At 45.8% G+C, this 23,473-nt stretch overlaps 6 protein-coding genes across 6 annotated transcripts; 3 read left to right on the forward strand and 3 right to left on the reverse strand.

Moving 5' to 3' along the window:
• Positions 1-408: 408 nt before the first annotated feature.
• On the reverse strand, positions 409-2,348 carry LOC117889776 (putative uncharacterized protein DDB_G0286901). The gene is made up of 2 exons (XM_034794241.1): positions 2,117-2,348; positions 409-2,047 (listed from the first exon to the last, which is right to left on the reverse strand). Exons 1-2 carry the CDS (start codon positions 2,265-2,267, stop codon positions 684-686), a joined length of 1,515 nt encoding a protein of 504 aa, XP_034650132.1. The 5' UTR covers positions 2,268-2,348; the 3' UTR covers positions 409-683.
• A 263-nt stretch (positions 2,349-2,611) lies between these two features.
• Positions 2,612-4,578, forward strand: LOC117889777 (farnesyl pyrophosphate synthase). The gene is made up of 6 exons (XM_034794242.1): positions 2,612-2,879; positions 3,122-3,216; positions 3,285-3,496; positions 3,559-3,920; positions 3,982-4,208; positions 4,274-4,578. Exons 1-6 carry the CDS (start codon positions 2,698-2,700, stop codon positions 4,453-4,455), a joined length of 1,260 nt encoding a protein of 419 aa, XP_034650133.1. The 5' UTR covers positions 2,612-2,697; the 3' UTR covers positions 4,456-4,578.
• LOC117889775 (CWF19-like protein 1 homolog) lies at positions 4,470-6,625 on the reverse strand. Its single transcript, XM_034794240.1, has 8 exons — positions 6,568-6,625; positions 6,331-6,497; positions 5,935-6,266; positions 5,556-5,873; positions 5,404-5,500; positions 5,019-5,347; positions 4,800-4,957; positions 4,470-4,744 (listed from the first exon to the last, which is right to left on the reverse strand). Exons 1-8 carry the CDS (start codon positions 6,585-6,587, stop codon positions 4,603-4,605), a joined length of 1,563 nt encoding a protein of 520 aa, XP_034650131.1. The 5' UTR covers positions 6,588-6,625; the 3' UTR covers positions 4,470-4,602.
• Positions 6,626-7,052: 427 nt separating this feature from the next.
• LOC117890182 lies at positions 7,053-8,162 on the forward strand. The gene is made up of 3 exons (XM_034794881.1): positions 7,053-7,463; positions 7,530-7,643; positions 7,706-8,162. The coding sequence occupies exons 1-3, from the start codon at positions 7,356-7,358 to the stop codon at positions 8,045-8,047; spliced, it is 564 nt and encodes a 187-aa protein (XP_034650772.1). The 5' UTR covers positions 7,053-7,355; the 3' UTR covers positions 8,048-8,162.
• Positions 8,163-8,341: 179 nt separating this feature from the next.
• Positions 8,342-10,809, forward strand: LOC117890249 (augmin complex subunit dgt5). The gene is made up of 5 exons (XM_034794995.1): positions 8,342-8,505; positions 8,568-8,845; positions 8,907-10,113; positions 10,173-10,360; positions 10,447-10,809. The coding sequence occupies exons 1-5, from the start codon at positions 8,411-8,413 to the stop codon at positions 10,701-10,703; spliced, it is 2,025 nt and encodes a 674-aa protein (XP_034650886.1). The 5' UTR covers positions 8,342-8,410; the 3' UTR covers positions 10,704-10,809.
• Positions 10,810-11,058: 249 nt separating this feature from the next.
• On the reverse strand, positions 11,059-22,973 carry LOC117890250 (lachesin). Its single transcript, XM_034794996.1, has 2 exons — positions 21,981-22,973; positions 11,059-12,150 (listed from the first exon to the last, which is right to left on the reverse strand). Exons 1-2 carry the CDS (start codon positions 22,534-22,536, stop codon positions 11,609-11,611), a joined length of 1,098 nt encoding a protein of 365 aa, XP_034650887.1. The 5' UTR covers positions 22,537-22,973; the 3' UTR covers positions 11,059-11,608.
• Positions 22,974-23,473: the final 500 nt, after the last annotated feature.

Raw genomic sequence — 23,473 nt, forward strand, 5'->3', positions numbered from 1 at the left:
TGCAGAAGCAGCAATTAATCAGGGCCCAAGCATCAGTATGTTAGCCAGTGGCAACATTAAGCGGCTTTGCAACTTCTCGCTTTGGGTTAACGAGCGGGCCAAGCTGCAGTTGCGGACAGTAGCCAATGGGCTACAAGATATCATCTCTGGCCGGCCCAGCATGATGTTTTCCAGCAATCAAAAGAGCAGAAGCAGAATCAGGATCGGTCAGAGGCCGACAAATAAATCAAACAACGGGACAGATGCCAGAGCTCGAACCCCGCAGACAGCGAGAGAGCTTCAGGAAGTGGACAATCAACTCAATGGTAAATCCAGATCTCAAATCTTACAATTAAAATTGGAAATATGAATATTTCGTACACAGTTTAATAATAGTAAACATTTAAGAATAAATTAAAACCTTCCTCCTTATACTTAGATATGCGAACATAAATTAATGCAGATACGGGATAGATCCTATATAATACCCATGGGAAGGCCATGGGGCCTCCTGGAGCTGGTCATGACTAGTACAGATGGAAAGTGTTCGAGTGGACAGCTTTGCAAATGCCTTCTTGGTGGGATGCAGACCAGCCCGTAACAATATTGTGTACCCTTAAAGTGAATGTGAACTCCGAACTCTTACCTGATAATATAAATTAAAGATTAGACTATTTACATAGATGGATATGCGGCTGGTCTGACTAATCATCGAAGAATAGTATCTCCAAGATTCTCTTCTGCGCACTCTTCTTGCGCTCCTTGTTCATCTTAAGCAGCTCGGTGGTGACCAGCTCGCCCAGAAGGTGCTCTGACAGTCGCTGCACGCCTGGAAGACTTTGTGGGGCCTGGAACTTGCCAAAGTTCGAGGGATGTGAGGAGTTGCCCTGATGGGGCAACTGTTGATAAAGCTGCAACAGAAAGTCCGTATTCGATGGAAACATGTTCTGGTGCTGTTGATGTTGTTGCTGCTGTTGTTGGCCATTGTTGCTGTTGTGTCCATTGTTGGAATTACTCTGATTCCCATTGCCATTTGCATTGCCGTTGCCATGCCCATTGGTGCGTTGCATGCACATAGAGTTGCTGTAATGGTTGCCGTGCTGCATCATGGTCTGGGGCTCCATCAGGTCATGGCTGTTGTCATCGGAATCCTCATCGGAGTCGATGATAAAGTGGGGGCCATTTCCTCCATTGCTAGACATTTGGCTGTGAGCACTGCCGTTGAGCTGCACGCGGGGTTTTTTTAAGTGGAAGTTGCTGGATGTTGACGAACCCAAATCGTCATTTACCTTGGGATTGTAGACATGGCCCTGCATCTGAATGTTCGAGCTGGCGCTTGTGGAGCTGCCCGCAGCACTAGATGAGGAATGTACAACCGGAAGCTGCTGTGCAGATGCCGGCGACTGTTGCTGAGATTGCTGCTGCTGCTGCTGCTGGGCGCCAGTACCAACACCCTGCAACGGCGAGGACAGCGGCGATTTCATCGAAGAAGACGTTGAAGGAAGGCTACCTCCACCGTTTTGGGGGCCAGGTACCGCCACTGAACTGTCTCGATACTGCTCCTGGTAGCCCTGCGAGGAGTCGGCCATGACAGCGGCCACGGCTGCCGCCTGCTGCTGCATCTGCGACTGGGATATTTGCTGGAGCTGCTGGGAAGCCACAGCCGCAGCAAACTCTCTGAATGCCTGATCAGCCTCGATCTTCACCGGATTAACGCTTTCCAGTGCTGAGGACGCAACGGTGCTCAGTGCATTCATGGCGTGTTGCTGATCAGGCTGATGGTAGTGATGGTTTTGACCCGAGCTGTTGAACTGGGACATGTTTTTGGTGGAGCTGTTTGATCTATCCACCATGTATTCATTGTAGCTGGAGCTGTTCGCCGACTGTGGAGATGTCAGGAAGCTCGGAACATTGCGATAGGATTTCCGTGGCTGAATATGTTGGTCCAGGAACTTCATCTTTTCCAGGTAGGGTCGAGACAGGTGCTCGTAGACTGGAGTATCGCCCTGCTTTCGCTGCGAGACGTAACGCTCTCGTAGATACTTCCAGCGCTTCTTGCACGTGTCCACTGTAAAGGACAAGATTTGTATTTACCATAAAATATAAAAGATTGTAACAAGTCGAGTCTGCCTCTCACCATCCGTTCGCAGCTTCATGGCAATCAGCTGCCAGGCGTCATCCTTGGTCTCATACTTTCCACCGTTGGTGCTGCCGTTTAGGTAGTACTTCTGTCTGTTGTATATGACCCCGTGATGGGCCACTTCATCAATTAACTGTTCGTCCATCATTTTCGCACCTTTATTATTTTATTTGCGATTCTTCGCTTTCCGTGTGCGTCAGGCCAAAACTGTACCCGAGCGCTTTGCAGCACTGAACATTGCTGGCAAATTAGCGTACTGCAAGCTAGATTCAAAAACTCCCATAGCTGAAGGTAAATAAGCTAAAAATTAAATACCCTTTAACTTTTAAATACATATAAACTAAGAACATCGTTGAAGAACATGAGTCATCCCACCTTTGACTTTTCGCTTATATCAAAACACATATCAGAAAAAATGCTAGATCTTGCCCAACAGTAGCTAAAATGGCAGCTCTGCTGAGCATCACTGATGGTTAATCTCCAGTATTTGGTAACGTTAGAAGTTGCATTTTGAGCAAGGGCAGGGAAGGAAGCTGTCGTTAACCAGAGAGATTCTATAGAGAATATTGTGAATAAAAATGTTTAAATTAGCTCGCCGGCTTCTTCCCCAGCAGCGGATGTTCTCAAATCCGCTGCGTCTTCAACGTCTTATATCCACCAGCGACGAAGTCAACTCGGAGCCTATTATCAAATCCATGGAAACGATTGGCGGACTGTCCACGGAACTTGTCAACGAGCAGAAGCTGAAAAAGACCAGCAGGTAATCTACCGGTTTCTGCACTTGAACTTTGTCTGTTTGTTTGTTTACATTGCCTTTGGGGGGCATTCGTGCACTTGCTGAACCCGTGGATGCGCGGGTGGGCGTGGTGTATGAGAGAGAAAGTTGTTCGTGCGAGTACTAACGGAGTCACGTAGGCCAGAGATCCACTCCACTAATGTATTCACACGTGTATGTTTGTGTATGTATTGCATTCTATTGTTTGAGTTTTGTTTTCTCCCCAGAACATTATCAACGCTTCAAAATCACTCTGTTCCAATTGCGGCTCGCGTCACAGTGTCAAAAGATGAAAGTCGCGACTTTATGGCTGTGTTTCCCGGTGAGCTCCGCCTTTGTTTCGACCAATTAGCATAACAGTACTAATGTTTATTCTAATGCGTTTTGCAGATCTTGTGCGTGACATCACTACCGTGACGAAGTCCTATAATTGCAATGATGCCGCCAAATGGTTTGCTAAGGTTCTGCAATACAATGTGCCGCGGGGCAAAAAGAATCGCGGAATACTCACAGTGCTCACCTATAAGAATCTGGTGGCAGCCGAAGATTTGACTCCAGAGAATATAAAGCTTGCCCAGTATCTGGGATGGTGTGTGGAGATGGTAAGTCTTGATCGTATTTGCTAAGAAATCCCAACCTAATCAGATTCGCATTATCCCTGCAGCTCCAGAGCTTCTTCATAATCTCTGACGACGTGATGGACAACAGCACAACACGACGCGGCCAGCCGTGCTGGCACAAGGTTGAGAACGTTGGCTTGACGGCCATCAATGATGCTCTAATGATTGAGAATGCCATGTATGCCATACTGAAGATGCATTTCAGCCACCTAGACTGCTATGTAGCTCTCATGGAGCTCTTTCATGAGATTACCTACATTACAACTTGTGGCCAGTCCTTAGATCAGCTCAACTCTAATCGAAGTGTTTCCGAGTTCACTATGGACAGCTACAAATCGATTGTGGACAACAAAACTGCTTACTATTCATTCTATCTGCCCTTTGCTGTTGCTTTACACTTGGCTGGGTGCGTAGTTTATTATGTAATTGTTCAGATCTTCTATATACTAACTCATTCCTTCTTGTAGATACAAGGATGCTGAAGCCTTTCGCCAATCGAAGACCATTCTCTTGGAAATGGGCCACTTTTTCCAAGTGCAAGACGATTTTCTTGACTGTTTCGGCAATCCGGAGGTGACTGGCAAAATTGGGACCGACATACAGGACAACAAATGCTCCTGGCTAGCCGTGGTGGCCATGCAGCGAGCCAATGCCGAGCAAAAGAAAATCATGGTCGATTGCTATGGAAACGAAGGTGAGACGATCGGAATTGTTTAGCAAGAGCAATCGGTGGGTAATAATTGTAACTTTTCAATGCAGATCCAGTCAAGGTGGAGCGGATTAAGGAACTTTACAAGGAACTCGGCCTACCCACTACTTTTGCCACATTCGAGGAGGAGTCGTACAACATGATTAAAACACACATACAACAAACATCACGCGGTGTTCCCCACCAAACTTTCCTGCAAATCCTCAACAAAATCTACCAGCGAGACTCCTAAGCCTTTCAGATCTATCAATTTTGAGACGAGAATGTTTATACTTAAATTATAGCTTTAGAATTTACACAAGGGATGCGTCTAAAAGGTTTAAGCGACTACAACCGAAATTATAACTTTCTTATACCTACTTTTTTGTAATATACACATTTAGGTTATTGTGAAGTCAAATGGGGCAAACCCCTTGCGGAAATCTGACACATAAGTCGTCTCTTCGTCTTTATCGAGAAGGCATTCCTTCCAGTTGACTTTTTCGTCACAGTTAAGAAGATTCTCGGAACAGAAAACGTCCCTGCAAAAAAGATTAATCAAAAAACAATTGCAATAGACAATAATTTCGAACGCACCTAGCGAAATGCAGGGGGAAATGATTCATCTGGCGCGTAATTAGAGTGCTGTCGTCAGGAAGTTCGGTCAGAAAATAGGGTCCAATCTCTGGTAGCATTTTCGGAGAATCTAGGGGCGGCAGTGTTTCAAATTGAAGATTGAATTCCTCAGCTTTGTCCTAAATAATTAAAGCAAATAATTATAATGATTCGTATAGGGATTTAAAAAGATTTGCATACCTCAAAGCTATGCTTTATCTTCCATGCATAACCTTCCTCAATGCCGAGAACATTGATCTGTAGGTGGAACGACTTGTAATGGCGCTCGGTGAAGCAAACTACTTGACCGATGGTTTTGAAGTACTTGCGCAGGGCGTTTTTAAATTTATCCAGCTCCTCCCAATCCTCAGTGCTCAGTTGGGCTGCGCAGGGTAGATGCTTTGTGGACAATATCATTACATGGTGTCTGTTAATCGGACCCTTGGCCAGAGCCAGATAGAAACGTTCCCCGACAGTAATAATGAGATGCTTTTCCACATCGGGCGATGATAAGCAGAACCAGCATTTCTCTGGAATTGTGTAACATGTGAGAGACGATAATACGAGCTAATATATATTTGCGTACCCTGGTCCAGTTCCTGCATACGCCGTTTCTTTCCATAGCCGCGTTGTCCTTTTGATTTCTTGGTTTCCATATCATAAAAATACTGGCGGTTTTCCGACTGCAAAGTTTTGGTTTATAATGAAATTGTTTAACGGAAGACGGGAGCTACCTACTGTGTCATTCTTGTCGACGGCTCCGGCCAAATCAAGGCCAGCAAAGGGGCATGGAATTTCATTGGTTGTCTTCTGAACCAGATCGAGCAATCGAGACTTATCGACCGGTTTCAGGGTGAGCGCGTATATATATTTTGCCTTTTCAGCGTTTCCAACATCAGCCAAAGATATAAATCGGGTACAGAGCTCAAACTGTGTGGTCTCGTCCTTAGGCATACGAAAGGGCGGACACTCAAAGTAGGTGCCGTTGATGGCGCAAAAATGATAGCGTGGCTTGACCTCCCGACAGAGGAACGATATCAATTTGGATGCTGTTGCCTGGAATGTAAAATTGATTTTTAACTCAAGCAGATCCACAGACTCCCCAATGGGCACATACATTTTCAGTCTCCTGCATCCCATATGGCCATTGCGAAGTGAGAAGCACGTCCACTCCTCTATACTCGGTGGAGCAGTTCTTCGACACCAGACACGAATTTCTGACAGCAAATACGTCCGATTTAGTGAACTCGTGGTTAGATTTAGCTAAATCCGCAGCACCAGCTGACTCCACACCACTTAGATAGGCTATTTTAACGCCACTGGTAAGCGTGTACACCCCTCGTTTGCCGAGGTACGTGAGGTTTGTGCAGATTTCACCATCCGACAGATTCTCAAAATGCTTTCCATGCTCCTTCTGGTTCGGGCCGAGTATGTAAGTGGGCACTGTGACTGCAGGTTGAGAAGGTATATACATATAAATTTTAATTGTCAGTAAACTTTACTATCTACTTACTATGCTTGAACCCATTTTTGTAAGCAATCAGCTCCTCGTTCTGTTTATCGTCGCCAAAAAAGTCTCCGACGCAACAGAGTATCTCAAAGGGTCCCGCCTTTTTGTTGACCTGTTCCACGCGCTGGAATAACTGCTTGAAACGTCCCCGCACGTCGCCCACAACTAAACTATGAGTGTGAAAACATTGCATTAATTAGTTTGGCTGCTAATATCAAGTTTATTATATTTAATTCTTACATTTTGGTGCCCGCGTCCATTGGTTAGTTCTACAGCATGACCTTAAAAAATACCAAAATATACAGTCTCTTTTTCAAAATATGCCGCAAATATACCGACACTTCCAAATCATTTTCCTCGATTTTGATATTCTGATTAAGATTACCTGCAAGCTAGTACTCTCAGCGCTAATCCAATAATTTTGTTTGAAATATCAATCAATTGTACACACGATTGGGTAGTTTTCATAAATTGTATTTATTGGATTGATTACAAAATAATAGTAAAAAGGTAAATACACTGTAAACACTCTGGTGCGAGTGGTTCGCATAAGGGTACTGCCAACTAGCTGCGAACAATAGCGCAATTTTAGCGAACTATTGGGTAAATTTAAACTACCAAAGAAAAAAGCAATTTAAAACACTAGTGGCGAATGGTTATGTAAATGTATATATTTATTTTATGCAGGCATCTACACCATAATTTTCGCTGTCATGGCTGGGCCCGGAGATTTGTGGATTTCCCATAAAAATATTGCTGTTTAATTGCCCGATCAGTATTCTATATTTTTATTCAACTAAACTTTAACCTTAGTGCAGTGTCAATGGCCCAAAATATGGAATTAGATGTGACATTGGCCCCAAACAGCATTCGATTGCAACAATGAACCTTTGCTAGGTTTTCTGGTCATGCGTGGCTGGCACAAATAAGTGGATTGGTCTCTGCTTTCCATTAGAGGATGCCAAGCTGCGTGGGACATATAAAATGGACCGTGTGTCTCCAATCAAATCATTCGGTTAACCACAGCTATGTCATCAAGTCACATTTTGATAGTTTCTGTTGTGCTCGCTGTGGCTTTGAGCATCCCATGTGTGCTTGGCCAGACAATCGACTGTCAAAGGCCACCGCGACTTGTGGTAAGTGTGTTTATTGAAAACGATCCATAACCGGGGCGGCAGTTTTGAAGTCTTTCCTGTTCATAGGATCCATCACTCTGCTGCAGGGACGGCGGTCGCGATCAGATCGCAGATAAATGCGTGCAGCGGATTATAGGGGAAGGGGTAAAGACGGGCATGCCTTCGCTGGAAACTTCCACAGTGAGTAACCAAAGCCACCCAATACTCAAATACAGAGATTAAAAGTTAAAATTTCAAACTAGTGTCTGGCTGAGTGCATCCTCACAACGTCACAGTACATTCAAGATCCACAGAAGCTGCACCTGGACAACATCCGCAGTAATCTCTCGGCAAAGTTTTCCAATGACACCGCTTATGTGGAGGCGATGACGGCAGCGTTCACAAAATGTGAGCCCCAATCCCAACGTCGTCTGGCAGCCATTCAGCAGTCGCAGCCACAGCACAAATGCAGTCCCTTCTCGGCGATTGTTCTCGGCTGCACATACATGGAGTACTTTAAGAATTGCCCCGAACATCGATGGACGCAAAATGCGGATTGTGATTTAGCCAAGACTTATGTTACCCAATGCGGTTTGGGGGCTTAAACACTTGATGTTGCAAATAATTCACTTAATTTTAAATAGAGAAATTGTTTAAATTGTCCACCTACTCATCGATATCGATGGCAGACTTATCGATCAAATATATTTCTGACGGTCAGACGGGGTCACCAGGTGGCCATTTATCTTATTTTATATACTTCTCAGAATATTTTAATTTGGAATTTGCGTTTATTTAATTTAATTTAACTAAACAGAATACCAAAATCGGTATATTTTGGTATATTTTGTAGGGTCAGACTGTATATTTTATCCATAGCTCCGCGGTCACACCGTTCCTAGTTGTTTATGGGCGCGCGTTCACATTTTCACATTAAAATCTAGCAAACAGTGCAAAATCTATTTAAAATGTCACATTCTGAGAAAATCGAGGCATTTAAAGCGTGGGCCACAAGTCTTGGCTGCCCGCCCAGTGTCATTCCAGCTGATGAAGATCTCAGAAAGTAAGTTCGAAGAGATATGACAAACGCTGGGCAAATTATGATTCTTAAATATCCGATCGCAGCATCTTCAAGTCGGGCTCCCATCAGCTTTTTGATCAACTGCAGAGACGTATTCGACCGCGTGATGAGGTGGAGGAGGTAAGGGCAAATCTTCTCATCGCCCAGGTGGCGCGTCACAAGGGCAAGGTAGTGCCCCTAGCATCGCGCAGCTTTCTGCCACCACAGCTTCAAAGGCTGCAACAAATGAAGGAGCTGACGAAGAAGAAGGAAACGGCAGAGCAAACTCTGAAGGAGGCCAGACATGAGTATGAGAAACTTGCCGGCAGCATCAAATCAAAGAGTGAGCAAACCTCAGAAATCAGCAGAAAATAGCATCCTTTAATATCCCACCTTATTCACAGACATACAAACCATCAGGGCCAAGAACAAGAGAGATCTCCTGGAGTCAAAGTGCAATATGCTGGAGATAAAACTGGAGTCTATGAACAAATCCTATGAGCTGGAGCTAAAGAACAAGGCTCAAATCTTGGCCACGACACCAGTGAGATTGAGCTCAGAGAATGCCAGCGAAAAGCAAGCCTCCAATGTGGTGAAACAGGCGCTCAAGGAGCTAGATGCGTTTTACGGCGTCTGCAATGACGAGACCAATAATGCCCACGTATTGACAAAGGCCAAGGAGCGGCTGTGGAACGAAATGCGCAGCATCTTCGCTAAAACTCCGAATGCACCACTTTTCAATGTAATAATGAAGATCAAGGAGGAACAGTTGCAGTACATAACGCAGCTGAGCACGGCTAATAAGGGAAGCACCCCAAAAGCCAAGCCCCTGCTGACCAACTACGAGGTCAAACTACTGAAGACCAAGGCGGAAATGCTGGGACTGGCGGCCAAGTACCTTTCTGCTGATAAGGAGTTGGTCAAGCTGGAAGCCCGCTTCTGCAAGGAGTACACTCCTTTTGTTGACGAACTGCAAAATAAGGTGAACAGCTTCAATCCGATTAGCAGTGCCGACGAGGACAGCACCGACGAGCTCATTAGCGACTTTCTTGTGCAGTTTACCATGCGCACTTTCAATATGGCTCGCAACGAATACCTCGTCGAGCAAATTGAGCAGCTACGCCTCGAGTTGAAGGCCGGCGGCAAGCAGCTGGAAGATCACGACCTACTTTTGGGCTCCGTGAAGCAAGTGTACAACGACATAAGCACCTCCATCCATCGCATACAGGAAGATATGGGCCAGCTCTCGCAGATAAAGGAGAAGATCCTCTACTCTAGGAACATGATGAAGAACTTGCTGGATGATATGCATGCAGCCACCCAGAACCAGAATGCCAAGTCTCAGCTGATCAGCACCAAGCTAAAGGTTAACAACATGTCGTTGCTGGGCTCGGAGAGCTTCTACATGGCCAACGACACTGTCTTTTCTAGCACCAAGCTTGAATTTGATGGCAACACCAGCATGGCAAACTGCACTCTGGTACCGGGTGCAGGCGGCTCGACAGCTACTCACACATCTGGACCCGGCAAATTCGTGCCATGCCACCTGCTCGAACTAAACATGTTCGCCGAAATGCCGCTGGTAAAACTGAGCTTCATACCCCAATCCTGGTAAGTCCATGGACCTCAAACTGAACCCATTTCATATTCAATATTTTTCAATCTGGTAGCGCACATTTGCTGTTGGCCAATCCGCTCATCGTTGAAGCCCAGGAGCTGGCCTCCACCGTTCAACTGGTGCCTGGCCATCTGCTGACACCCTTCGGGGCCTTGCAGGAAGTCCGTAAACGCATTTTGTGGGCGTCAGCAATTGCCGCACACACGTCTGATTTGAAATTGAGTTTGCAGCCGTTAATTGGTAAGCTCGCATGCTCGACCCTTCCGAGTAGACATTTTGTCTCATTTCCGTGTCTGACCCGGCCATCTCTCCCTCTACTCCACCAGTGGATCCGCACGATTTGAAGCTGAAGGCACGTCGCCAGCACGAGGAAATCGAACAAAAGCTGGACAGCCTAATGGCCATCGGCGTGAAGTCCAAACTTATGTTGCAGAAGGCTGAGCGCATCTATCACTTCATACTCGAGAATCCGTTGCAACGCTACGTGCCGCCCACAAAGCTCTTCAGCAACGGCACCTTTTCCGACTACGAGTCGGAGTTCAATCTCTATTATCGCATGGCCACCATGGGTGGGGCCAAATAAGCAATCAAGTGCGAAACATTCAGGCAATTGTTAGATTTCTGGCTCATGGCTCATATTATGTTTAAGATAATATCCCTAAAAGGGAAAATATAAATACAAATCAAATCCAATTAATTGTTTTATCTTTTATATATTTTTATTAATTTTTTGTTTGTTTTGTTTTGGTTTTTATATTTTAGTACAAAGTCGAAATATATTTGTTTTTTATTACACCCTCATTAAAACTTGGGCATACAATTTGACGGCATTCAAAAGAATTGCAAATTGCGCTTAGGAGCTAATGATGTACACAACGATGTTGCCTTCATTCGGATATGAATTTTGCCTCGATTCCAGAGCAAATTTGTGGGTTTTCTTTTGGGGTTTGTCATGGTTTTCAGAACGAAAATACTTTAATATTTATTAAATAAACATAAAATACTCTCATAGATTCTGAGATGTGTAATTGGAATGCTGTGATGTGTGTGTGTCCTCGTCATTGCCTTTTGCTTAGAATAAAATACATATTTAAAACATATACAGAGCCAGATCAGAAAACAAAGCGGACGAATGGGCGGGCTGGGTTCGGTACGGCTTTTAGTTTCTACTAAACTATATCGACTGTTCAGATCTAGTTATCGTGGGCCCTTTCACTTAGCGTACTTAACTTAAGACATAATATTGGACGTGTGAAGATTGGACAGGGCGAAAACAAAGTCAGGAGCAGCGGAAAGAAAATCGAAAGTGAACCGTTTGTAGAGTCTGGGGGGTTGGTATTCATTTGCGACGTCTGTTGGTTGGATTTTTATATGATATAGGTTACTATATATCTATTTATATATAGTATATATTTATGTATTCGAGGGCTGATTGATGATTTGGACTTGGAGCGTTTGTAGTCAGAGTCAGTGGGTGGGGCCATTGGCTTATCTGGTGAATAGCAGCGCCAGCAGAATGCCCACCAGGGCAAAGGAGGTGGCAGCCACATCCTCGGCTCCGGCATAGTACGCCTGGCCACATGCCGGCGGGCACACGGGGATGATGGTCTCAAACAGATTCACACGAGCCTCGGCCTCGCCAAAGCGATTGGTGGCCTTGCACACATAATCTCCGTACTGGCGCTTCTCGATGGTGATCACACGCAGCGTCGAGTCGGTGTACTCGTCGGCGGTGGCAAAGTGCGAGATGCTGTAGTGCTGGTTGTTGGCCAGCTGAATGTCATCCTTGGTCCAGACAATGGCCGGCGGTGGGTAGGCCTCAATGTGGCACTCCAGATCCATGTCATACTGCAGCGCCTGGCCGAGACGGGGTCGTGGCACGGTTATCACTGGCGAGAACTCCACCTCCACGTTAATATTACGACGATCTCCCTTGCTGACACCGTTGTCGGCCACACAGTAGTAGGTGCCTCGGTCCTCCTTCTTCACCGACTTAATTCGCAGTACATTTCCCACATAGGTGGCACTATCTGGAATGGATAAAAGATAAAAGAGACGCGATCAGTATTAAAGTGTATATTTATTTATTTGTTTAAACATTCATTTAACTCTTTCAGTGCGCGCGTTCAAGTGAGAACACTCCACGATTAGTGCATATATTAATGGAGCGGCTCTAAGCGGATCGGGTCGCCACCTTTTGTGTTTGTGCAGTGAAAATAGAGTCAAAAATCAGATTTTAATGAGCCAGGGCCCGGGCCACATCCGTTAGCACTTTGTGTGTGGGTGACCTTTTCTCCCCACTCCCACCATTCGTTCCACTAACAATGGCAACGTTAATGACCTCTAACAAGTAAGCCGTTTTGTTGCCGGTGTGCTTCTGCCACTGCCATTGCCACTGAGTGTGCCTCGGCTTTGGCTTTTGCTTCGACTTCTGCTCGTTTGTGCTGGCAACTAATTTTGAAAAAAAAAAAGAAAACGCACAGCGCGGCTGCACTTAGTCATAAGTGCACCAAAGGATGGTAAAAGAGGGGGATGAAGGGTGAGGCGCCTGCATTGCAACAAGCAACTGAAGCGTAAACGGGAATACGAATGGGGAATAGGAATTGCAGTGCGAAAGGTGCGCTCAGCCTCAGTGTTGGTTCGGCTCATAACCGGAAGTTGGCTCAGCGCATAGCGAGAGATGCAGAGAGGGAGACGGAGAGCAGCGCAACGAGTGCAATGAGCCCAGGGATCTCTCAGTGCAGTCCCTCACTCTCCTTTCCCCTTTACAACCACATTGAGAGATGTACGAGTGCTCGAGTATATGTGTCTGTGGCTGCTCTTCAAACATTTGCCAAAACAATTCAGGCTTAAACAATTGACACAAACTACACAGAAAGAGGGGACGCACAGCAGGAGGGAATGAGCTGCACCAGGACAGAGTGAGAGAGCATTGACCAAAACTCTGGAATGCCCTGGAAATATGTTTCATGCGAATTGCATGCCAAATGCGGGAGAGGGATTGAGCGGGAGGGAGGTATGTTTGTACGTGCTCTTGCCTACTCGACTGAAACATTTCAAATTAATTGCGACTGGGAATCGAAGTAACACATTTCATTAAAATTGGATTGACAGCATGTCTCCCTCCCACCCTGCATGGCAATGGGTTAAGGCGGCCTCCTACCAATTGCAGCAAATTGAACGAACGATGCTCTTCTGCTGGCAGGGGGCTGCATCATGATGCGGGCATTGGAGGAAACAAACACAACAAACTCATTTCAATATTAGAAAAACACACACAAGGATGGCATGGCAAACACGAATATTACTCCGAATACTACAAATATCCATTGACTCCAAGACTCCAGAGAGTGACGCAGTCGAGGGCTTGTTTAATTAGTCCAACGGAGAATGATTCACTACGGCGCAGCAGCAGAAGCATGAATCGAAAGCATTTGTCGCCCCAATTGGACACAAGCCAAAGCCAAGCAATATACGAGTGTAACGAATGCGAGGAAGAAATGGAACTACGATCTCTATAATTTTCCCCATTCCGAGTGGATCAAACAAAAGAACATTCATTCACCTTTGACCCACCAGAAGCACAATTAAGGATCTAACTTCAGGCTTCTCTGGCAAAACCGACTAGAAAAAGATTCTTTTGGTTTATTTTTTCTTTTTATCCATTAAGAGATATTTGATATTTAATCAGCACCACTTAAAGCGCACAAGTAATGCAAATACAAATGCAGTTCCCATAGAACACAACAAAGTACAAGTCGTAAAAATACCATTTTCCCCTTTGAAAAACAAATACAATTTGTAGCGTTTGTAATTTACGAGCGTTTACTGTGCCTGCCAATGGCCCGTCATGTCATGTGTACTCGAATAGGTCCAAAACAGGTTATTTCTCTATGCCTCTATCCCAGTTGCTGTTTCTGCCTGGCAGCGAAACTTTAAGTGCAGCAGCGTGACTGGGCCTGTCCCCGATCTGGTCTTGGTCTAGGTCTCAGCCAAAACGCAGCTGCAATGCCAAATGCTCAGGCTCGGAGTTCAGCGGGGGAGGAACCACTCAAAATGACAAATTTCTAAGCAAGTAAGTGTTGAATTTTTTTAAAATTTATTTTCTTTATAGGTATTATTGTATGGACGAGTATTTGCTTTGTTGGACGCCCGCGTGTCTGCTGGAGCATGAAATGATATGCAAGTCAGGTAAGACAAGAGTGGAGGCATTCCAGAATTTGTCGCCTGTAAACCGTTTTACCGTTAAACTATATTTCTCTCTTTCCCTTGGGCTGTGGTGTTTGTGTAGAGAAGAGGTCGCGCATGCGCGTAATTGGGGCGTGTCAGAGAGTGGCAAATATTTAATTGCTAATTAGTTATGCGACAGAAGAGAGATCGCAGGCACCAAGAGCGAGAGAGAGAGAGAGAGTGCACAGATGGCATTTTCTTGTAAGTTGAAGCATTTCCGAGTCTGTTTATAATTAAACCCGATATAAATGCTCTACGAATTGACTCCAGATCTGGTTCACACTCTGAAGGGTTCAAATGGATCATATAGTAGAGCAGAAAGTCACTGAAACAGAACATCCCTCATGCATTCAGATATTTGAGACATTTGGGATGGTATTTATGAATCGAAAAACATTGTAGTGGCATCTAATTACAAGCCAGACTCATTTATCACTCACAAACCAGAGCCAGGCAAGGGTTGGCCAACGAAGATCTTTCTATGCAGACTGTACCTATGCCTCTGGCTGGTCTGTTCTGTTTGCTACCCAAATCCAAACATTAAAGATTGACAAATTATGAAGAAAGTTTCAGTGCAATCAAACTAATGAGTGAGCCCCCCGAGCTGAGTGATGCTGTAAGGAACCCGCATGTCATCAGAGCCCAATAAACGCGAACCAAAACAGAACCGGAAACACACAGATCCATGCAGTCTGCAGCACATTCATGCTACTGCGAGTATTATATCCACAATCAAGCATCATCCATCATACAGAATCTTGGGTATGTGTGGAGTAATTTCAGTTACTAATGAGAGAATTAAAAACACTTTGCTCGGCAGGATGACGCGGTCCCAGTCGGTTCCTCCTCACTCCAGGGGAGGAGGTGTGCACTCTCTGACAACTAATGAAAGGAAAACAGAAACAGAAAGGAAAAAGAAGACAGAGACACCGCGGAGGGAAGACACCGGATAGGATAATACAGAGAGCCCGAAGAGTCGGCACAGAGTAATGAAAAATGAAAAATCAGACAGCCCAAGCAGGCAGTCAGGCAGGCAGGCAGAGGAGTAACCATTTGTTTTAGTACGGGCCTGGCCGGGAACAGAACCTGTCTGGGACTGTCTCCGCCTGCCATCAAACAAAATGAAAACAGCGATGGTAACACCCTTTCCCCTTACCCTCCTCTCCTTGGGCAAACAGCCAGAGATAAATTGTCAGTTAAAGGCAAACGAAAACAAGGCCCAAGAAAAAGGAAAATTGTGCAAAGTGCAAGGCAAAGGCAAAGGCAAAGGCAAAGGTGAGAAGTGATGCAGACGAAGTGCAAGCAGGTAGATATCTGGAGCTAGCATGGTCTGGCTTGGTCTGGCCTGAAAGGATCCCAGTTATAACCAGGAGACGTAACGCTGCTCTTGCCCTTTGTGCCACAGCCACAGCGATGACTCTCGAAAAGCCAGCGCAAGAGGAAACGGAAAATGCATTGAAAACTTTGACAGGTTCACCTGGTAGGGTCTGCCTGCCACTCACTGTGGCAGGTGTCGCGTGTGTGTGTGTGTGGGTTCACCTTATGATCTAGGGTCCAGGTCTTTGGCGCTTGGATGAATTTCAGCGGCCGTCAACGGTTAAATGCGTCAGCGTTATGAGGCGGGCGCGCTCGCTTGGAAAATTTGTGACAACTTTTGTGTGGAAAGGGTTGGCGTCACTCGATTACCGCCACCGTTTCTAATGGCCTTAAACTATTTAAAAGCCGGCTGCCACCGACAAGCCCGCCATTTTGTGAGCCGGAAACCACCACCGAAACATCCTGGAAATGGAAATCGAATTTGGCATGCAAAAAGGTATATGCACCAATCACGGGGCACGGCCCAGACACAGTAGCAACCAACGGCTGCCGAAACAACAACTTACTGACAGAAAAAACATCGATGCAAACGCTTTCCCTTTCTCCGAGCGCTGTTTTTTGGGGTGTGTGCCATGCCGCCTGTCTGGGCCCGCAGCCATATTTGATTTTCATTTTTCCATTTCAATTTCCTGCAATTTAGCAAGGAAAACGCAGGAAAAGCCCGAGACAGCACCTTCGACTTCCACTTGAAATGTCAACACATCTCGGAGGAACAGTTCCCTGCACCGAGCATCGTCATGTGGAAGTTATGAATGTTAATGCAGCGCGAGCTGCGAATGACTCATCGTCATCATAATCCGTCAGTGGCCTAACGGGTGCGCTTTTAATGACGCTTCGTATTATTCGCGCCCACTGCACACACTCACAAACTCGCAAAACTCCAGGCACGAACCCATCATCTCATTCCAATCAAATCCATCATGGCATGGCTCTAGGCGAGTCACAGATGGGTCATGTCTCTCGTTTCTCCCACCTTCCAAGCGCTCTGCGTATGAACTGGCAAAAATCCAATTAAAAAATGCACACAATGTTTTTCCTCTAATATGAATTTAACTTTTTTTTGTACTTCTCCTTTTTGGTATAATGGGATTGACCAAATGCTTCCATTTGTACGCTGTGTGGGTGGATTGGTTTGATTCTGATTTTGTTCAGCTTGATTGGATTAAGAGGCGTCGAGTTACTAGAGGCGATAGAGCGCTACGATAGCTTTTTAGGGAAAGAAATGTATTTTCTCATGCAGAGTAATGATTCCGAAAAGTGAGGGAATTTCCTTGATAGCTATAAAAAAGTGAATTTCAAAGTTCTTTCCTGCCCTGTAAGTCAAGTGTGGACAGAGTTGATTAAACCCACGACGACGATGGGCGCAGCTCTCGTTCTCCTTGCTCCAACACCTGGCAGTGGCAGCAGCAGAAGCCGCAAAGTCAGCTATGCACCCCCACACCCCCCACATCATCATCATCTTCTTGTTCATCATTATGTTATGGTGATAATCACAGTCATGGTTATGTTTTATGGAAAAAAATTGCATGGCTGTGCAAATTTGTCGCCTCTTCCTGTTTTGTCACCCAAACTCATCAAGGAACATCCAACCCATCCCATACCATCCACATCCACACAAAGTAAGGGCTTCCCTTCAGCACACACACACAGAGATACTGCTATATCGAGCCTATAACAAGCTCTTGAGACATGTGAATGCACCCACTTTGGGGCGCCTTCGCCTTGAAACCGCACTGCACAGCGACCATGGAGACACCCTTCATGCCCGACCCCCCTCTAACCCAACAACCATTCCATAGAGACAGCCCCGTCCACCCCGTACACCAACCGACCCGAGAGACAGACTCTGTTGTTGACTTTTCAAAAGTGATTTTCTTCTTTCGAGTAGTACATTATAGCTACCCGAGTTATGCGGCCTGGCATGCCATTTATTGGATTACACTGAGCTGCAGCTCGCTCGCTCTCTCTCTCTCGCTCTCGCTCTCTCTATGTGACTCTCTCCCGTGTGTCGCCCTCAACTCAATTGATGTTTGCTTCTTGGTTTCTCTTTGGATGGCTGGGTCTGACTGTACCGCTTACAAAGCATAAATCAAGGCATGAAAAGAAAACTATTAAAATAGCAATTATGCCAAAAAAAAGAAAGAAAACTGGATAAGCGAGTGAAGGAAGGTTACACAATGTCTGCATGTAGATCCCTTGTGAGCCGAAGTGCCTAAACAAATATTGACTAAGTACCACAGCAAACAATGTGATTGCAGTGGAGAGAGAGAGAGACAGTGGAAAAGGAAAAGTAAAGCCGTGTATCCTTTGTGAGTGTGATAAGGATTAAAAAGCCGGTCGGTCGGACGGTTCGAAGGTGAAACATGCAGCTAAAAGTGCTAAATAAATACGGGAATTGCCGCACAAAGAGCGATACGTGAATTTAAATGAATTGTATTTCTCTCACTCTCACTCTTCCTCCACCTCCTTCCCTTTCTCTGGTGTGATAAGCTCTAGTGGCGAGGGGTGTGAAGGGAGCAGCACAAAATGGCTTCAGTCAGGCCCAAAAGGAAACTGGGACGATCGGGGCCTGAGAGACGGACGAGAGCAGTTCAGCTATTAACCAACAAGTTATTGCTTCAAGTTAAGTTAATACCATAAAGGGCCACTGCTCCATGCGTTCTGCACTGAGAAATATGTACATACACTCCCTGGCTAGATGAAGATCTCAAAAACATGATCATTAAAAGGAGAATCTGGCATCAGACAGCCCATAAAAAGTGAAAAGGTTAGCGCAAAGTTTGCCCGGAAATAGAAATTGTATTCGTAATTATTGTATTCTTTCCCGCAGTGTATGGTTATGGTGGCGGACAGTGGTTGCCCCATGTTGACCAGGTGGTCGTTGCCCCAGCAACCAACATTTATAAACAAGTTTTCCATGGCAGTACGTCATCATCAGCGTTTATCGTGCTCGTTCTCGTTCTTGGTCTTGTTTCGCATTGCTTTGACTTTGCAACAATGAGGATGCAATTGCGGCTGCAAACAGGAAGAGGAAGCGGCCCCAGAAGGACCAATAAAAACATAGCCATCATCAAAGGACTCCCTCTACTCCCTCTCTCCATGTACCTTCGTAATCCCGTGTGCGCAAAACCTAATTACTTGCAAATACTTTTCAAACTCATTCCCAGCTGCCGCTTCGGGCATTTGAAGAATGTTTTTCCATTATTCATTAAATGGGAACCTGGGTTGCACTCCCCTCAAATCGGGCAACTAATTTGGGCACTGGCCACACGCCCTGTTGAGATCTCGAGAGGAGCATCAATTGCGCATCGAAATGTTTAAGCGTAAATATTATTAAATTTAAGATTTGCACCCTTCAGAAGCTGTTTCACAGTACCCTTCTGCACAGAGAGAGAGTGGGTGAAATTGCATTTGTATTTAAGGGCGCGATTGGAGTACTTGATAATGCTCACTTGAGTTTAATTCGCAATTTGCCTTACAACAATTTGCATAAAAGTTAATCAAAGGGACAGCAGAAGGGAGTCAAAGAGCTACAGTGGGGCAAACAGAACTGAGTTTGCTAAGACTTGAATTAGCCTAGAACCAACAGTAAAGTGGAGAAGCTGTGATCAGGCAGATCTTGCACACTCGTACATACGTGGCTCTCAAATATCCCAGCACTCTACAATACATAATTGAACAATTAAAGTTAATTGAGCATGATCTGAGGATCGCTCGCATTCAATATCTCCATCCCCGCGATCAGAGATAAGTATCTCTGAGATGCTTCACTTCCTGTTCTGAAACTAAGCCAAACAATAACCCAAATTTCGACAGCTGCCTCCGATGGAAGTTTCAGCTAAATATTCAAATCCAATTTCTGCGTTCTTTGCAGAAAACAAACACCGCTCGTTCCCTCCTCACGTGAGTAGTAGCTCAAGGTGAGGTTTATTATGGAAATACGATTTTGCTGGGGCAAGCACGAATGCATGGAGCTGGCAAGCCAGGTGCTAGTCGATGCACATGTCTTTGTTTACTCATTCATACACGATTCTGCTCCCTCGGGCTATCTCTTTCATAGTTCAATAAAAAAGCGGAGAATAACCAATTGATTTGCATGGCAACACACAACACACAAATTGGCATGGACTCGCGATGGAGAGTCCAGTCCAACACCCCGAAAACTGCTGGCAAAACGGAAATGCTTGATTAGGGGTTCCTCCGTTTTGGTCCCTGGGCGGGACCTAGGCCGTGGTTCTGGTACCCTTTTCGCCTGAGGGGTTAGGGGTTGCTTAGACAGGGGGTCGGGATCGGGTCGCATCGCGGCTTGTTTGTTTGCACTTTACACAACACAACACACACACATGCGTTTGCCCCGGAGCCATTGTTTGGGTTACCTTTTTAGCTTGTAATTTATATATTTTGTATATTTTGTATTCTTCGATTGTATTCGCCGGCTATCAAAATAAAAATTATGTAGCCAGGCGAACGGAAGGTAACGGCAGAAGGAAGGGTGGGGCAAAGCCAGTCCCGGCCAGGGGTGTGACAGGGGGGCAGGGGCAGAAACCATGCTCTTAGGCTCGTGCATTGTTTGTTGTTTACTCTTTCTTTCATTCACGGGCTCTCTGTTTTTTTGCTGCACTGAACACCCCTCACCCTACCGCAACCCACTGCACCCCTCCCTGCACAAAGCCTAGACCGTGTCTGATACGTAAGAAACAGCCCTCCACTGCAAAAAGCATTTGCACGGACCGTTTGTTCCTCCTGATGTGATGTTTGCTTAAGCCCATACCTTTGCCCATGCCCATGCCCAGGACCTGGGCCCGGAGACCATCAAACGTTCCGTGGAACGTTTTCAAGTTGCGGAAGCAATTGCGCGTGCTGAAGTTGTCGAATGCCTCAAAAACTCGGAATGGCAAATGGGCACGGGAACGGTAACGGTAACGGGAATGGGCATGGAAATGGAAATGGGAATGCTGTATAAAGCACAAAAGGCAACAACTCCTCCAGCTCTCTTCAGAGCACGCCTTCTGCACTGCCATTACTTCACCCTTGCAGTCCCTGGTTACTGGATGGTTCCTGCATGGATGGACGGCATGGATCGCCTCGTTGGCGCATTTCAAAGCCTGGGTTTGTTTGCTTAAGCTCTTTAAATTAGAGCGTGAAAAAGTGTGAAACCCCACGCAGAAACCTCCTGGTAAACACTGCACGCCCAGACCCAGACCCAGACCAGTGGCCGTACACTCTGGACCCACCCTAGGGGTCTTTGATTTATGGGAACTGCTGGACAAATGTTAAGCCATTTTTGACTTGCCATGAAGCGTATCCACGTTTTTGTGGTTCAGTTTATAGCTTTCGAGGCCCTTATTGGATTGGATACCCCTTAGAAGGTAGAGCAGAGTCAATGTCAATTAAAGATTGCACAAGTTCAGATACGAGGGTGTAGGGTAGGGTGTGCCCGCCATTCCTTTCCAGGTATGAAGCATTAAGTATCTATCGGATTAGTTACACTAATTGCTTTTTGGTGGCCGCTGCCGCTGCCGATGACGCTGCGATCTTGTTAAGAAAGCATTAAAGAGGGTTCGCTGCGCAGGGTTCATAGTTCAGGTAGAGATAGAGAGTTACAACAGCAGCTAGCACCTGTACTGGATTAACCTTGTACGAAAACGGTGCATTCTACCTGTGCACCAAATTATTTTATTAGCTTTTCCCATCTTTTCGGGGGAAGGATCTACAAGAAATACAAAGAAATGGGAAACACAAAGCATTTGGCACTTGTTTAGACTGGAATTTCCAATGAAATTTCACAGCGTGCACAGCAACAAAATCAAGGGTCTACCACTCTGCCACTAGCACCGCTCCCTCAACTAAAACAATTGCGAAATATGCACACACACACGTGTGTATTCAGTATATGTAGCTACCGAATAGGTTGGGGTGTGGGGTGGCTTGTGGGGGCGAAAGAAGGTGAAAAGAAGACAGCAGGCAAAAGGCATAATAGCAACAACTAAATAAACAAAGCTTGAGAGGTGACGCCTGAGTGAGTCACGGTCACTCTCACACACACACACACACACACACAAAAGCACGGCGCTCTCAGCTATGGTCAGACATGCGGAGAGAGAGAAAGAGAAGAGCGGAGAGCGTCAGAACAGAGCCCCCCATCCAACGTTATGTATCGTGCCACAATGCTTGGGTTAAACGCCCCACATCCCACACGGAAAACGGTAAACAGTAATTTCGAAACATAGAAGTTTGTGGAATAAAGACTCACCCGTTGGCAGAATGGCATTGTTCTCGCGACGCCATGTGATGGACGGAGTTGGGTAACCGCTGGCGAAGCACTCCATTTGGACCTCGCTGCCCTCGCTGGCCACAATTGATTGCGTGGAATTGTCGGAGATGACGGGCGGGCGGCGCACAGAGAGCTTGACTTCGGCGCTCACCTTGTGCACGGTGGAGATCACCACCTGGCAGGTGTAGGTGCCAGCGTCCGTCTCCTGGATGTCCTTAATCTGCAGCTTGTAGGTGGAAGAGCTTGGGTCGTAGCGCAGCGAGAAGCGCGAGTCTTTGATGACGAGCGTGGAGCCCGTGGAGAGGAAGACGGGATCCGAGTCAGTCTTGAGGAAGAGTACATTGTACTCCTTGGCATACTGAACGGAGCAGTCGAACTCGACAGTGCCGCCAATGTCCTTGATCTGCTCCTGTGTGATGTACGAAATGGTTGGCGTCCTCTGCGCCTCTGCCTGCGTGGCAAGGAGGGCCAGTCCCAGCAGAAGGGCTCCAGCTAATGTGCTTCCCACGTTATTTACCATCTTGGGGCGACACATATATTTGTAGGGAAAACTTTTGATGAATGCGCCTGAGTTTCGCGTGAGCCAAATGTGAAAAACGCGCCCAGCACCACACCCTACACAGTCGAGAGCTGTTAATAACGCGCGAGCTGAGCTGAGAATTCTTGGCTGAAGAAAAGACGCTCGCCAAGCTACGCTCCACGTAGAAGAGAGCAGCAAGAGAAGACGACTCCAAAATAACACAGGTAGTGCTGTTTCGCTTGCTTGCACGGGCAAGAGCGGATGCTGTTTGCGAGACACACTTGTCGGCTCGCTCTAAGCTGGTTTTCAGACTCTTTGCTCTCTCTCAATGCCTCTTAACTGGTTGAGTATGTATGCATGTAAGCCGAGTTTGATCAGCCAGAGTATTTTTCACACACGACGCAAGAAACAACTTGACTCTTTGAATGGCGCGCAACGAATAAAACAGTCGCTTCGAGAATTGCGCCTCTAAAACTTTCGAGTAGTGTGACCGCTCACCTATTCTCAAAATATACCGTACAAATATAAATTAGCCCTCTTAGGCCCCCGCTATTTAGACAGGTAAATAAAACGATTTAAGCCATGATGATCGACATGTAATTTTGTAATTAATGATAAATTTCTGATTTCAAAGATTAAAATATTCATGCCCCTTTGGGTTTCTCTATTTGTATCTTGGTTCTGATAATTTTTGGTCCCTTGATGGGACGATAATCTTAAAAATGTCATTGAGATATCTTTAACACAGAGAAGAGAAATTTTTGCATTCAAAGGGAACGCGTATGATATGTAGATTCATTATTGATACGAGGCACACACTAGACTATTATTCTAGAGGGAAATAGAGCTGGCAGATGGCAGTAGCGATAGTATCGGTATCTGTCAAATAATCTACCATTTCACATTCAGAGAGTTGGTGCTGTAAAATGATATATTATTTACATATATCGAT

Source organism: Drosophila subobscura, chromosome E (genome assembly GCF_008121235.1).
Source record: "Drosophila subobscura isolate 14011-0131.10 chromosome E, UCBerk_Dsub_1.0, whole genome shotgun sequence".
Lineage (NCBI taxonomy): Eukaryota > Metazoa > Arthropoda > Insecta > Diptera > Drosophilidae > Drosophila > Drosophila subobscura.